We start from the raw sequence: 15,862 nt of genomic DNA, 5'->3' as shown, positions 1-15,862 counted from the left end.
GCTCCACTGTCTAGAGACAGATGGCGATCAGAAACCTGCACCGTAGTAGGGGACAGAATGACCGACCAGCATGATGCCGCTGACTACCTGGCCAGTGCGCCCTGCATGGCCTCGAAGGCTGGTCGACCCCCCCCCCCCCGAGTCCGAAGAACGACCAGCCTCCGAAGCCTCGACAGGAGTCGAACTTCCCCGCGCCAAAGCACCGAGAGGGAGACTAGGAGCCGAGAGGTGCCTCGAAGCCTCTCCCTCGGGTCCGACCGAAGAATCCTGAGTCCTGAACACCATGGACGGCGCTGACGGGGTCGGAGCTGACATCAGCACCGATGAGCCAGGAGGGGCTGTCGGAACTTACCTAGGAACATCATGTGGAGCCAAGCATTCTAGCTCCGAAAGCTGAGGTGCGCTCGGAGGAAGTATCGAAGCAGGTTGAGGGACCAGCTCCGGAGCCGACTGCGTTGGAGCCAAGAACAATTTTGCCAGAACCGGTGACTGAAGGAGTCTCTGCACCACTCTATCGATGTCCACATCTGATAAGGTCCTGGAGGATTTAGATGACAGAGAAGGAGATAGAGATCTCCTCTCCGTAGGGGACCTGCGAGGAGGGGATACTGGCCTAATGCTAGGCGATCGGCTCCGAACAGGTTCTAAGAAAACTGGAGCCGAAGCAGGTTCCACAACTGACACTTCCTGCGGCCCTGAAGACAATGGAGCCGAGGATGTAGAAGCAGACTGCTATTTTCTCCGGTGGCTCCGAGGAGACTGATGGAGCCGAATATCTCTTTTTTGATTTAGAAGATTTAGTCTTAGAGCTGGAAGCACTCTCCAGACCCTCCTCAAAGGAGGGTTTCAGAAGTCCCTTCAAAATCAATTTATTCTTCCTTTCCTGAAGAACTCGCGGACTAAAAGCATGACAGGAGCTGCACGACTCCTGGACATGAATCGCTCCTACACAATATACACAGACGGAGTTGTCCATCAGTAATGGACATTTTGTAACTGCACCTAGAGCATTTCTTGAAGCCCGAGGGCTTGTGCTCCTTAGTATCTTTGGATATAGTTAACCAACACTAATAAAGCACCAAGACAATCAAACACTGAATAAGAGGTCAAACAGTCACAAGGCGAGAAAAAACTACAACACAAATACCACAAGATCGCCAAGTTAAACGATCCTTAGACACAAACACAAGGGAGAAAGAAGTAATGCCTCTATAATTTAAACGGTACTTAGTGCCGGTAAACTTAAAAGACACAAAGAAAGCAAGGGGACAGACTAGGTCCTCTAACTGAAACGGGCCTAATCCGTTGGAAACAGCTAGTGGGATACCACAGAAAAAACGATCCAAAACAATTTTTTCACAAGACAAGAACACACAATAGCTATTAAAATAGCTTTTTGTTTGCAACAAATTTCTCTGATAAGGAAGAAAAAGGGTACTTAGCCACAGCCAAGAGCGAGACCACGTCCGAGCTACACGAGCGGCAAACGAGATCTGGGAATAGAGAGCAGTGCAGCATGGGATACCTTCTTAGCCCAGCCAATAGAAAGACTTCGAGCTAAAAAAGTTTGGCCGAGTTGGAGCAGACATTCGGCTCCGAACCCACGGGTAAGAATGTAGGCGAGATTGGACTACATAACATCCATTGTTTCTATGATTATGGAGTATGTTGGTATATGACAATAGTGCTGCTGTGGTACTATGGGAGGGTCGAAAGCCACGTTGAGCTGTAGATATAAGGTTAATTTTCAGGAGGTATTGCATTAGCTGGGAATGTACTACTCTCTAGTATTTTTGATAAAGGTGATAAAATTGCGATCGGGCGGTAGTTGGTGAGCTCAAGTGAGTTGCCACCATTCTGGAGTGGGATAGTATTAAGAAGTTATGTACCTACCATAACGTCCCATGTTAGTTGTTTTCTTCTCGCCTTCTTTCTTGCTGGTTGGGTTCGGAGCCAATCCTCAGCTCCGACTCGGCCATCTTCAAAAGCTCGAGAGCTACTTACTGGCTCGAGGCCCCCCCTATATCCCATCATGCCTGGCGCTAGATACCCAGATCTCGTTTGGTAAGTCTAACTGCAGACATAATAATAATAACAACAATACAGGAATCCTGTCCTAGAAAGCATAAATCCTACTGGAGAGACTACTAGTCAGAAGGAATAGCCAGAGAAGACTCAGCCAGTGAGAAAAACATAAGGAACTCTTCTCTGTCTACTAGGATAGGGGGATGGAGGGTGGGACGCAAGAAAGAAGGCGAGAAGAAGACAACATGGAATGTTATGGTAGGTACATAACTTCTTAATGTTAAGTTGTCTATCTCGCCTTCATTCTTGCTGGTTGGGACAACGTCCCTAGCACCTCAATCCTGGGTGGCTCATCGGAACAGACTCTTTAGAACAGTGGAACCAAAATCGGTTCTGCTCCTGGAGGCCACGTCCAGCTTATAATGTGAAATAAAGGTATGAGGATTGGCCCATGTAGCTGCTGCACAAATAGTTTCCATTGGCAATCTTGCCTGAAAAGCCACTGAAGTAGCTAGAGCTCTAGTGGAGTGACTTCTCGGTTTAGCAGGAAGCTCTCTATTCCTTAGCTGATATATAAATGTAATGATAGAGGTCAACCACCTAGATAAGGATACTTTTGACACAGGTAGACCTTGTTTACCCTCAGCATAGGACAGGAACAGCTGGTCTGATTTTCTTATTTGCTTAGTTCTATGCAAGTAAAAGCGTAACTGCCTATGAACATCCAACTGATGCAATTTGTATTTCACCTTGGAATAATTTGGAAAAAACACAGGCAGATCAATAGACTGATTCAAATTATTGTCAGAGGAAACCTTTGGAAGGAAGGAAGGATTGGTCCTGAGAGAGACACTTGTCATTGTGGAAAACTAGATAAGGAAGGCAAACACAAAGAGCCTGAAGCTCAGAAACTCTTCTGGCTGAAGTAATTGCAACCAGAAAAAGGGTTTTCCAGGAAAGAAGCTTCAAGGAACAAGAAGCTGCTGGTTCAGAGGGGGGGGCAGTATCAGGGAAGCTAAAATCAAATTTAGATCCCATGGAGGTGGGGGATCTCTCACTGGGGGCCTGAGTAAAGTAGTCCCTTTGAGAAAAGCTTTACAAAGTTTATGGGACATAATACTAGTATCCGATAGATCTGTATGAAAATTTGAAATTGCAGCTAACTGAACTCTAATCGTGGCAGAAGAAGATACAACACGAAAAAGTTCCACTAAAAAATCCAAAATATGGTGCACAGGGGCTGAGAAGGGATCTATATTCCTAGCCTCTGCCCAGAAAGACAAACGTTTCCACTTACTAGCATAAGTCTTTCTGGTGGTAGACTTGTGCGATGATAAAATGATTTCACGCACCGAGTGGGAGATGTTCGGAAGCCTGGCTAAGGTCGGAAGTGGAGCAACCAAGCAGTGAGCTGGAGAGATTGAAGGGATTGGTGCAGCCCGTCCAACTAATGGATCAGGAGGTCTGGAACTGGGTCCAGGGCTGCTCCAGAAGGTAATGATGCAGGAACGGGAACCAAATTTGTCGAGGCCAGTAAGGGGCAATGAGGATCATCTTACATCCCAATGTGGTAGCTTTCTGTATTAATCTGGGAATCAGGGGGAACGGAGGGAATACATAAAGAAGTCCCTGAAGCCAATCGTGAACTAGACCGTCTCTGGGGGAGTGTCCAGGAAGAGGGAGGAGAGAGAAGAAATTGTTGCACTTGCTGTTGAAGGGGGTGGCAAAAAGTTCGCAGCAAGGCTGACCCCATTTGCGGAAGATTTGGTCCGCCACTGTCTGAATGAGAGACCACTCGTGAGGCATGGGAATTGCTCTGCTCAGCCTGTCCGCTATAACGTTGGACTTCCCAGGGATGTGCGCTGCTATCAGAAACCATTGGGAAGAGATCGCCCACTGCCAGAGTCTGAGTGCTTCTCGACATAGGGGGTAGGACCTGGTTCCGCCCTGCTTGTTGATGTACCACACTACCGACATATTGTCGGTTTGAATTACAATGGTCCCGGTGGGAAGCGAATTGTGAAGAGGCTGCAAAGCCAAAAGCACGGCCCTCATCTCCAACACATTGATATGCAGATGGTACTCGTGAGGCTGCCAGGTGCCTTGGACTGTTCTGCCCTGAAAATTACCCCCCCACCTAATCAGGGAGGCATCAGTGGTCACCGGAGGAGGAAGAGCAAATGGTCTGCCCTAGGGTACTGATGGGGAAACCATCCACCAAGCAAGATGGTTTTTGCATGCCTGTGTGATCATTATTTAGTGAGACATTGGAAGTTGCTGGAAAGACCATTGAGTGAACAGCATCCACTGAAGAATCCTCATATGAAGGCAAGCAAGGGGGACTAGTATGATAGCCGCTGCCATGAGACCCAAGGTTTTTAGGACGAATCTGGCCCGAATTTTTTTTTGCATCCTAATAAGAACTGCACATGTCGCCGAATGTCTAGCACTCTGTCTAATGGAAGTCTCGCTGACATGCCCTTTGTATTTAAGTTTGCGCCTATAAAGGTAATAGATTGACAAGGCGACAATGCAGACTTTTCGAAATTTATTGTGATGCCTAGTTTGGAGCAAGTTTGGATGGTGTAGTCTCTGGGTCACAGCAGGTGATGCCTGGTGGTTGCAGTAAGGAGCCAGTCATCTAAATATGGAAACACCTGGAATCCTTGCCGTCTCAGGTGAGCAGTAACTACTGCCAAACATTTGAACACCCTGGGGGCTGTGGTGAGACCAAAGGGCAGAGCTCTGAACTGATAATGACTGGCTCTCAGCCGGAAGCGGAGGAATCTTCTGGAGCATCTGTCCATTTTGATATGGTAGTACGCGTCCTGAAGATCTATGGAGCATATCCAATTGTCCTGACCCAGAAAGGGTAAAATGGACTGTAGCGTGACCATCCAGAACTTCATTCTTTGAACAGACCGGTTTAGTCTGCTGAGATCCAGAATGGGTCTCCAGTCCCCTGTCTTTTTTGGTACCAAAAAGAACCTTGAGTAAATTCCGGATCCTTGCTGGTCTGCCGGGACTGACTGGATTGCTCTTTTTCTTAGCAGTTTTGAAATTTCTTGAACTGCTTGATCCCTTAGATTGGGTGGAACATCTGGAAGGGACTTGTTGGGAATGTAGGGAGTGTGAAAGAAGGGGACTTTGCAGCCTTCGGATATGATATACAGTACCCATTTGTCTTGTGTTATACTTTGCCAGGCTTTTGGGTACAGCGATAATCTTCCCCCGACTGCCTCTGAAGGTGGACAGCCAGGCAGCACCTCAGGGATGCTGGAAGGGCTTGTCAGAGAAAGATTCTCTTTGGCCCTGATTTTGCGGACCCCCTCTGCCCCGAGGGCGGCGTCTATTGTTGTTCCCTCCTCTGCCCCTGGAGGGGAACTCTCCACGTGTGTCAGGCACGGCTCCCTGGGGTTTCTGGAACCACATCTTCCCACTCTTCTGACCCTTGGGATACGGTCTTGAAGGAGTGGAAAAATTGACTCCCACAGCAGAGAGTCTTGCCTTCCTGCTCACACCTGGTAAGGGTATCCTTCACCTGTGGTCCAAAAAGAGCAGAACCATCAAAGGGGGTGTTTGCGACAGACGCCCTGAAGGGTTCCGCTAAGTTACATAACCGCATCCAGGCATGCCTCCTCAAGGCCACGCCTGTGCCTGCGGCCCTACTCGCACCATCTGCTGTGTAAGATGAGCCGCATAGAGGAGTTTACTACTGAAGTAAGAGTTGCCAGTTGGGAGGCAACCTTAGCCTGGACCCCCGCAGCTGATGGATCTTGAAGGGCATCTCCTAGCTCTTTAACGAGATCCCTTTGAAGGTGGGTAAAGTGGCACAAGTAGTTCAGAGACCTCATGGAGAAGGTCGCTGATGCAAACATCCGCTTCCCTATCGGTCCATCGTCCTAGATTCCTTATTAGGGGGATGGACAGACGAAGAAGTTTCAGCCAACTCCTTTTTTGTGGCCGCTGCAACCACCATGGCATCAACGGGAACACCCTTAGTTAGAAATTGCTTGTCTTGTGGTGCAGTAATAAATTTTGTGGGTCTTCGGGGGGTTGGTTCCAGTGTCTGGGGCTGACCACGCCTTCAGAGCCACCACAGACATCAGTGGATCAAAAGGTGGAGACACCCAGGAGGTGGAGGGTCGGGAGCCAAACGCGTCCAGGAATACAGACTCATCCTCGGAAGGGTTAAGGGTAGTCCAGTTCCCCCTCTGCCTAAGTATCTCAAGGATGTTTGAGAAAGACGTCCTCAGAGAGGGATCTCGGGGACCCTTCCGAATCCTCCAAGTCGGTATCTGAAGTGACAGACTCGGGGAAGTCAACATGCTTCCTCTTGCATTTCCTCTTTTGAGGGGGCTCCTCTGAATGATCAGGGGAGGCCTCGGAAGAGGAAGATACACCCAATGGGGTGCCCTGGCGCGCTTGTTCCCCACGCTTGGTGTCTGGAGGAGGGGCAGAGGCAGACGCAGGCACCATGGGGGGAGGAGCCGATGAGGCTGATCGCAGGGCTGACTCAGAGGCCAGCACACTCATGACCTCGAAGGCACCCCTTCCCGATACCAGAGAAGGCTCCGGCTCCGAAGAGACCGGGATCCTTCCCGGCACCGACAGACGGCTCCGAGGCTAATGTAGGAGCCGAACTCACCTGCGCCGAAGCTCAGAGGGGGAGAACGGGGTCAGACAAGGGTCCGATGCCACTCGCCCCCTTGGAACAGACAAGGGAGTCCCGGCACCCAGATCCCTCCAAGAACGGCACCATGGATGAGATCGGAACAGACGGAACCGAAAGGGTAGGTATCAGCGCAGACGGTTCCACGATCAGAGCCCCAGCAATCTCCGGCTCCGAACTCGAGGGATGAGTCGAAGGAGGAACCATTGCAGAGACAGGCGGAGCTGAACCCTGATGAGGGGGGCTGGATAACATTTTAGCCAGGGCCTGCGATTTTAGGAGCCTGCTCACCACTCTCTCCAAATCATGGTCAGATAGTCTAGAAGACAGAGAAGAGTGGGATCGGTGACTTCGCTCTGACTGTAACAGAGGTGACCCCGGAGCAGAATGTAATCGACTCTAGGGATGGAGACCTAGAGCATTTTCGACTCCCTGACGGTTCCGACACCATAGTCGGGACAGAGTGGGAGATGGGTACTTTGGTTCCAGTCGGGACCGAAGTTGACTGGGAAATAGATACTTCGGTTCCAGTCGGAGCCGAAGTTGAAGCGGACGCCACACTCGACGATGGCTCCGAACTGGGAGCCGGCGGCTTCGTTGGCTTAGAGGGTTTCACTGACTGAACCTTAGCCGGTGACCCTTCAGGTTTGAGCAAACCTCTAAGGATTAGCTTATTCCTACGCTCCTGCAGGACTCTTGGACTAAAGGTGTGACACCGAACAAGAGTACTGCAGATGTAGGGCGCCCAAACAGTAGACACAAGAAGTGTGACCATCTGTCAGTGACATCCTCTGACAGCATGAGTCACACTTCTTGAATCTAGATACTTTCGTATCTTTGGACATACCTGTAACGGGAAAAACAATTTACAGAGAAAAAGTAACAAAAGGGAAATCGGTAACTAGTAAAAACACGCACACTCACCACAAGTTACCACACCCTAACAGCACACTCGCTCTATTATCTAAGAGAAAGTAATTAGTCTACTAATCTACCACAATTTCTAACAACAACTATTGCATACAAACTTGAAACAAGGATTAGCCTCTAACTGAAACGGCTACCTTGACGAATAGAAACGGGGGTGGGGGAGGGGAAAACTCTCTAACAAGAAAACGAGTTTTCAAGGAAGGGAACTAAATACAAATAGCTAACTACAACTATTGAAAGTACACTATCTTAAACGCCAACTATAATATAAAATATTTTTATACAAAGACAATAAAATTGAAAAATATGACCTGAGCCAGTTAAATGCAACCTCGTAGCAGAAGCGGCAAACGAGATCTGGTTATCTAGTGCCAGGCATGATGGGATATAGGGGGGCCTCGAGCCAGTAAGTAGTTCTCGAGCTTTTGAAGATGGCCGAGTCGGAGCCAAGGATCGGCTCCGAACTCAACCAGCAAGAATGAAGGCGAGATAGACAACTTAACATGTGATATTTTCCACAGGTCAGGTACTTTGCATTCAGATATGGATCTATTTATGAGGATAGACATGGGGTAAACTATAGTTTCTGCTGAAAGTTGAAGGAAATCAGCGGGAAGTTTGTCGGCTGACAGCATGGTTGGTTTTACTTTTTTGAGTTTAGTAATAACTTTTGTAGGCACTGGAGACGAGGAAAAGCTAGAGGGATTTTGTGTATTGGGGTTAGTAGGGGTGGGAGAAGGTATAGGGCTAGTGGTGCTACTTAGGGTGTTAGAGCTAGGACTGTTTCGGTAATGAATTTGTTGAATTGTGTGGGGGTGTCCTCTTCGTCAGTTGGTACTATGGGTGTGGGAGTGGTGGCTTTACCTGGGTGCAGTAACCTATTTACTGAGGCCCAGAATTTTTGAGGGTTGCAAGTGTGTTTTTCTTGCAAGGTTTTGTACTAATTGGTTTTATTGAGTTTTATTAGCTTTTTGGCCTTACTGCGGAGTGTTAAGTAGTTTTGTTTTGAGGTAGTGGTTTTAGGTTTATGATATTGAGTCCAGGCTTTGTCTCTATTCTTTATTATGGTTTTAGTGTCTGTTGTTAACCAAGGGGCATTGTTTGTTTGGACTCTGATGGTATGGGCTGGTGCATGACAGTTTTGGATTCTGAGGAAAGTTGAGTTAGAGTAATCTACCGCTTCATCTAGGGGTAGGTGTTTTAGGGGAGACCAGTTGCAGTATTTTAGTTCACGGTTTAGATCCTTAGCTTTGAAGTTCTTTTTGTTGTAAACTATTCTAAGGATGGGTTGGTTACTATGGTGGGATTTATTCCTAATAAGGTAGGTTGGTTGGTGATCACTCAGATTATCTGTCAGGCAGCCTGACTGGTGTGCGACGGTGGGGTCAGACAGAAGTATACAATTTAAGATGGATTGATGGCCTGGTGTGCGATGGTGGGGTCAGACAGAAGTATACAATCTAAGACGGATTGACGTTTGGATGTCTTGTCGACCCTTGTGGGGGTGGTTATGATTTACGTGAAACCATGAAGATTAATATGGGTAGAGGGATTGTATTTGGTGCAGTCAGACCAGTCAATATTAAAATCTCCTAAGAGTATGGTCTCTTGTGGAAGGGAGGTAGGCATCCAGTGTAGCAGGTTCGCCATAGTAGCAATGTTATTACCTGGTGGGATATAGGCACCTGTCATACTTATATGTTTGCTAGAGTTTAGTTTTAATTTAGCAAGAATGAGTTCTATATCTTTGACTTGCTGGGAACTGCAGCTAACCTGCTCCAATGTGAGATGATTTTGAAACAGTATGGCTAAGCCTCCTCCTTTTTTCCCTGTCCTATCATTCCATATAATATTGTAGCCAGGGGGTGTAATCTCATTATCGCAATGTTCTGGTTTAAGCCAAGTTTCAGTTAGTGCGGTTATATCTGGTTTGTATAAAGCTAATAGGGCATGGAGGTCCTGAACTTTAAGTATACTTCTTATATTTATGTTTAACAGAAGGAGAGAGGAGGTTGGCCTTCTATAAAGAGGGTTTGGTTGGTTTAAGTTTGTGTGGAGTGATGGATTGGGTCCTGGATTGGGGTGTACGTCTCCACAACAAGTGAATTTTTAGGGTAGGTATAAGTAGAGTTTAATTAGTTTTTGTATTATTTTACTTTGTTTCTGGGATGAGTAAGGGTTAATTTTGTTTGTTGGTTTATTATATAAGTAGGTCACTTGGAGATATAGGGAAATGTTTTGGTTTTAGGGTGTTGGCTATGGTTTTTGTTTGCCATTGGGCTGGATTGGTGAGATATAGTTGTGTGTGGTAGGAGGCAAGGATGGAAAACAGTAGAATAAAAATAGTTAATGGGTAAAATGCTACTTTTAGGTGGGAAGGTGTGGGTAGAGCATTTTATTTATTTTGTTTCCTTTCCTTTTTCCTTTTACAGTAGGAGTGGAGGGGGTGAATGAAAGTATAAGCTATAGAACTATATGGGAGAGAAGTAAATAAAGGTGTCTGTGACTAGGGTGTTGTGTAGTATGTTTGGGGGATTAATGGTGTGATTTGACTGGTTGATTGGGTCTGAGAGTTGAAAGAGGGAGTGGTTTGCAGCTATAACTAATTGCAAGAAGGGTGTATGGGAATGGGGTAGGGGAGCGGAGTGAGCATAGTGAACGGAGCGGGGAAGCACTGTCCTAGAGGAGCAGTCATGGAAAACAATCAGTGAGAATTCAGGGAGTACAGTAAAGCGATATGCTTTTGAGTTTACTGTTTAGCAGTTTACTTGCTTTAGAAAGTTGTCTTTTGCCTAAATCTATGGGGAGGGATTGAGCAAAGGCCATCTGGGAGTTAGACTTTGGAGGTAAATGGGGGGACTCTGGCAGGGCAAGGGGGGCATATGCTGCTTCAGACTTTGGCTTTCAAGATAAAGATTAAGCACATGCAAGTAACTATGTAAAGTTTTAGGCATGAATGCCCGGCAAATCGGGCATGCCTTATGGTTGTGCGACCGTCCCAAACAGAAAAGGCACTTATTGTGGGGGTCCTTATGTGGGATTAGGCAGACGCACGGACACTTGCCCTTTCTGGATGACGAACAAGTAATACTAAATATTAAGGAGGACTGAAAAGGTCCCCAACGTCAGCAGTAGCAGAAACACCTGTCATATGACTGGTGGCTGAAAAGTTCTGAGGGCTGGTGCGTGCCGACATAACCTTTATGGGCCCATGAAATTTCGTCCACGTCAAGATGTCTCACGCACTGCAGAGGGACTGAAAGCTTTTGTATACTGGCCGCACGTGATACTGGAGGGTAAACCCATATGAAGAATACTGCAACATGGGAATAGGACATCCAAGAAATATTGCTATAAATTTCTTGTTATAGAAAGCCATCATCTGGAGCTCAACAGAAGGAAGAGGGGCATCCTTATAAACTTTCGTTCTTGCAGAAAGAATTTGTTAAATGGTTGGGGGTTGGTGGGAGGGGAGCTGAAGAATGAAAATGGACAACACAGACAGAATGTAATGTTAAGTACATAACTTCTTTATCTGATGTCAATTTTCATTCATTCCCCAACAGTTGGGATAGAGTCCCCAGAGTCCACCCAGGAATTCAGGTAGCTAAGGAAGGATATTCCAGAGCATGGTTGAAACAAAGGCTGCTCTTTTCCTTGAGACCTGATCTAGTTTGTAATGAGTAGTAAAGGCATGAGGATTAGCCCAAGCTGCAACTGCACACAAGTTGTCCATGGAATGCCTAGATAAAAACACTATGTTGCCATAGATCTAGATGAGTGGGGTTGTAAAGGGTTTGATAATGAGATACCCAATTTACTGTAGACAAGATATACAGTTGTGGAGTCATCTTGCCAAAGTTACCTTTGTAACTGGATTTACCAAATTTTGCATCCACAAAGGAGACAGTTGATCAGCTTTTCTAACTTCTTTTGTTCTATGCAAGTAGAAATGCAACTGTCTATGAACATCTAACAAGTGCAACATGTATTCTCCTTTGTTTTCAATTTTGGAAAGAAGACAGGCAGATTAATGGACTGGCCGATGTTGGAATCTGACCACCTTAGGAAGGAAAGAAGGGTTGGGTTCATAATGTTACTCACTTCCTATGAAAAATCAAGTAGGGAGGTTTAGAGGAAAATGCTTTGAAAATCTTTTAGCAGAGGTGATGACACTAGAAAGATAGTTTCCCAGGTCAGAAATTTAAGATCACATTTTGCTGCTGGCTTAAAGGGGAAATGACTTAAGACCCTTAGTACTAAATTCAAGTCCCGTGGTAGAGTAGGGTCCTTATAAGATGGTCTGAGAAGAAGGCCTTACAAAGTTTAGACGAAGCCAGGGAAGAAATCTCAAATCCAATATGCAAGTCAAAGACTGCTGTCAAATGAACTAATGGCTGAGGAGCTACCTCCTTCGTTGAAAATGGTCAAAAATTAAGGGTCAATAGGCTTTTGATGCATTCAAGAAAACAAACCTCTTCCATTTACTTCTGTAAAGTTTCCTTGTAAAAGCTTTATGGGAAGATAAAAGTATATGACTGACAGGGGAAGAGAGCATAGGTTGTCTGGCTATTAACGGAAGTAGAGAGACAATGCTGTCAAGCTTTAGGTTCAAGATATCTGGGTGAACCACACCTATCGGGTGAGACAGGAAGTCTGGAATCTGATCCAGAATTCAAGGTGGATAAAACAGATAAGGCCAAAGATGCAATGAGGATTACTTGGCTCTTCAACCTGGCAGCTTTCTGCAGAAATTTCGGGATCAAGGGAGTTGGGGGGTAAGCACAGAGGAGACGAGGGGGGGCAATCGTGGAACAGAGCATCCCTCTGTGAATTCCCTGGTGAGGGGACCAGGGCAAAGAAGCTGCTGCACTTGTTTAGGCGAGGAGCAGAAAGATCACAGCAAGGCTGGCCCAACTGATGGAAAATCATTTCTGCCACTTTTTTTGTTGAGGGACCACTAGTGAGGTAGTAGAATGGACCTGCTCAACCCGTCTGCTATCATGCTGGACTTCCCTGGAATGTATCCCGCTATCAGAAAGCGGTTGAAAGAGATTGCTCAATGTCACACTCTGAGGTCTTCTCAGTACAAGAGGCAAGACCGGGTTCCTCCTTGTTTATGTACCACACTAAAGACATGTTGTCCTGAATCTCAACTGTCCAGGAAGGGAGAGAGTCTTGGAATGCTTGCAACACTAATAGCACTGCTCTCATTTTTAGGACGCTGATATTATTGTTGGCCTCTTCGGGGGACCAAGTGCCTTGGACGGTTTCCCTTGGAAGTGTCCTCCCCCCACCAACCTGGGATGTGTCTGTGGTCACTATGGCCTTGGGCCGAGGAAGAATGAAAGGATGGCCTTGAAGAACTTGATCTGACTGAATCCACCACCAAAGATGCCTTTTGCATGCTTCAATGATTTTTACTTGGACTGACAGGTGTTAATAAAGAATTGACTATTGAGTTGCTAGCATCCACTGAAGAATCCTTGTGTGGAATCTTGCTAGAGGAACTAAAATTATGGCCTCTGACATTGATCCAAGGGCTTGTAGAATCAATTGTGCTGAAACTGCTGTACTGTGAATTATCTTCTTGACCTAGAATCTGATCATCTTGCAAAAGGAAGAGAAGTGGTTACTGATACAGTGTTGAAAACTGTTCCTATAAACTCCAGTATCTGAGAAGTTTTCTGAGATTTGCTGTAATTTATGGTAATTCCCAAAAGGGAGAAAGTTTGGAGTACCTGCTCTCTCACTCTTATGAGTAGATGCCTGGTCGAGGAGGTAATGAGCCAGTTGTCTAGATATAGAAACACCTTGAATCTCTGCAGTCTCAACTGAGCTGCTACCACTGCCATACATTTGGTGAACACACTGGAGGCTGTGGTAAGACCAAAGGGCAGGGCTCCAAACTAGTAATGACTGGCTTCCCAGCCAGAAGTGCAAATACCTTCTGGACTGTCCGTTAATTTTTTTGTGATAGTACGTGTCTTGAAAGTCTATCGAGCACATCCAGTCATTCTTGCCCCAAAAGGGGCAAAATGGAATGAACTTAGAACATCTGAAACTTTGCATCTCAAACTGATTTGTTCAAGCTGCTGAGATCTAAAACTGGTCGCCAGTCCCCTGTTTTCTTTGGCACTAAAAAGAATCAAGTTCCGGATTCTGTGTGGCCTGGTGGACTTTTGGTGGGACTTTTTGGATGACTCCTTTCTAGCAGCTTTTGTATTTCTAGTGCTGCTGTTTTCCTCTGATTAGGTGGATCATCAGGAAACTTGTAAAAGGATCGAGGTGGAAGGAAAAAAGGAATTTTATAACTTCTGGAAATAATCTGCATCCATGAATCTTTGTGATATCTAGCCAGGCTCCCTGGTGAAGGGATAAATGACCCCTGATTAACTCCAGAGGTGGACAATCTGGCCTCCTTTCAGGACCACTGATAGGGTCTGTCAGAGAAAGAATCTCTAGACCCTTGGTTTTGTGGGCCACCTCTGTCACGTGGGTGGCATCTTCCATTTGAGTCCCCCCCTCTGCCTCTGGGAAAACTATCTCCATGTGGATCTTGAAAAGAATCCTGGAATTTTACTTAACCACATTTTCTGTCCTCCTCATTGGAAAAATACTACTGCAAGACCAAGAAAAATCACTTATCTTGAAAACAAACTTGAGAGCTCTGATGACCACATCTATTTTGCGAAAGCGGCACCTGAGAGCTGAAGGATGTTATGGGCTGGTGCATTACTGGTAAGGGAGGAGCTCAGAGCTTTTTGGTAACCACGAACTATAGTAAAGGCTGGGTCAGATCTGAACCCAACTGTTGAGGGGTGAATGAAAAATGACTTGAGATCTATGATGAACAGCTGTTATATAAAATAAATCTGCTATTTTTCATAAACACTTGTTTACATTGAAAGGTCAGCTGCTTAGGGTTACTTAACACAAAATGTTATAAAACAACTATATGCAAGTCAATATGAAAATCAAGTTGGCATATGGCACAGTACTTGCTTGGGCAAATGGTTATAAAATGAAAAATGTACAAACTTGCCTCTTTGTACTCTGATGGTAGAATACTATTTATAGGCATGCAGTCAAATATTGTGAAGAATGAAATCATATGATTGGGTAAAACTCTAGCGAAGTGAATAATCTGACAAAGGAGTGAGAGGAAATCAATGCATGTGTGTATGTACATTGTATTCCCTACAACATTTACATGTTTCAGATACAAAAGAACTATTTTATGCAATTAAAGAAAACTTAGAAAATATTTTTGTCCTAAAAATCTCAGGACATTTGCCAATTTTTAGTTTTTTTCGCAACAGGCAAATGTCCAAAGAGGGACCGCCCCTCAAAGATGGACAGGTGGTAACTCTAATTTTAATTCAATGAAAAATCTACAGGAAAGCATTTTAGGCCACTACTGAGCGGAACATCATTCCCAGTCTAAATCAGGTGCAATACGAAATATCACAGTGACATTAAACACCCAAGCTCATGAAGGACATCCAAGAAAGCAATGGATGCTTGTCCAGTCATGTGAGTCTTCAGCAAATCACATGGATAAGAAATGCTACTTGCAACAGTAATCCTTATGATGAAAATCAGGACTTTTACTAGCAAGGCAGCAGTTATGTAGTAGAAATTCTCTGGCATCTGTTAATTATCAATGATGCTCTGAAAAACTTGCAGTTATTCATAGTGATAACATACAGCTGACAAAAACATTTCCATACAAAGGCTACAAAAGGTGGTTAAACCAATTTTTATGATGAACTATTAAATGCTCTTAGAGCTTGGACGTCTTTTAACCAACTGCACAACATATTTGTAAGAGAAAATGCATATCAAACAAAATATACAGCACAGTCCTACCTGTTGGCAAGAGTGCTCTTAGACGGAATGCCATCAAATACAATTACACGATCTGAGAGGTAAGTCGCCATGATAAAATCGTGTTCCACAATAAAGGCCGTCTTTTTGGCATGGAGGATAAAACTGGAAGCATAAGTGAACAAAATTAATAATTTTACAAATTCTGGTGTCCCAAAAAAGACAATGCTTAGTTTATTTTATTCATTCCTCTCACGTTTTTACCTCTGCACAACATTCTGCAAATTACTTAATCAAAACTATCAAACTGCCAATCCACTTCACGTGCTGCCTTGGAAATTTTTTGCTATTGTTACAGAACAGCACTCCATACATCTTACAAGTTTTGCAGATCCATATCTAGGG

The 15,862-nt window shown here is 45.3% G+C and overlaps 1 protein-coding gene across 1 annotated transcript in view; it reads right to left on the bottom strand.

The window, feature by feature from the left end:
- The window catches only part of ABCE1 (ATP binding cassette subfamily E member 1), a 1,045,252-nt gene that overhangs the window by 266,047 nt on the left and 763,343 nt on the right, over positions 1-15,862 (bottom strand). The window contains exon 19 of the mRNA XM_044062259.1: positions 15,500-15,622. Coding sequence (XP_043918194.1) covers positions 15,500-15,622 — 123 coding nt within the window. The remainder of the gene's footprint in view (positions 1-15,499; positions 15,623-15,862) is intronic.

This window comes from Protopterus annectens, chromosome 2.part1 (genome assembly GCF_019279795.1).
Source record: "Protopterus annectens isolate FY-2018-M chromosome 2.part1, PAN1.0, whole genome shotgun sequence".
NCBI lineage: Eukaryota > Metazoa > Chordata > Ceratodontiformes > Protopteridae > Protopterus > Protopterus annectens.
This window is presented reverse-complemented; position numbering and strand designations above follow the sequence as displayed.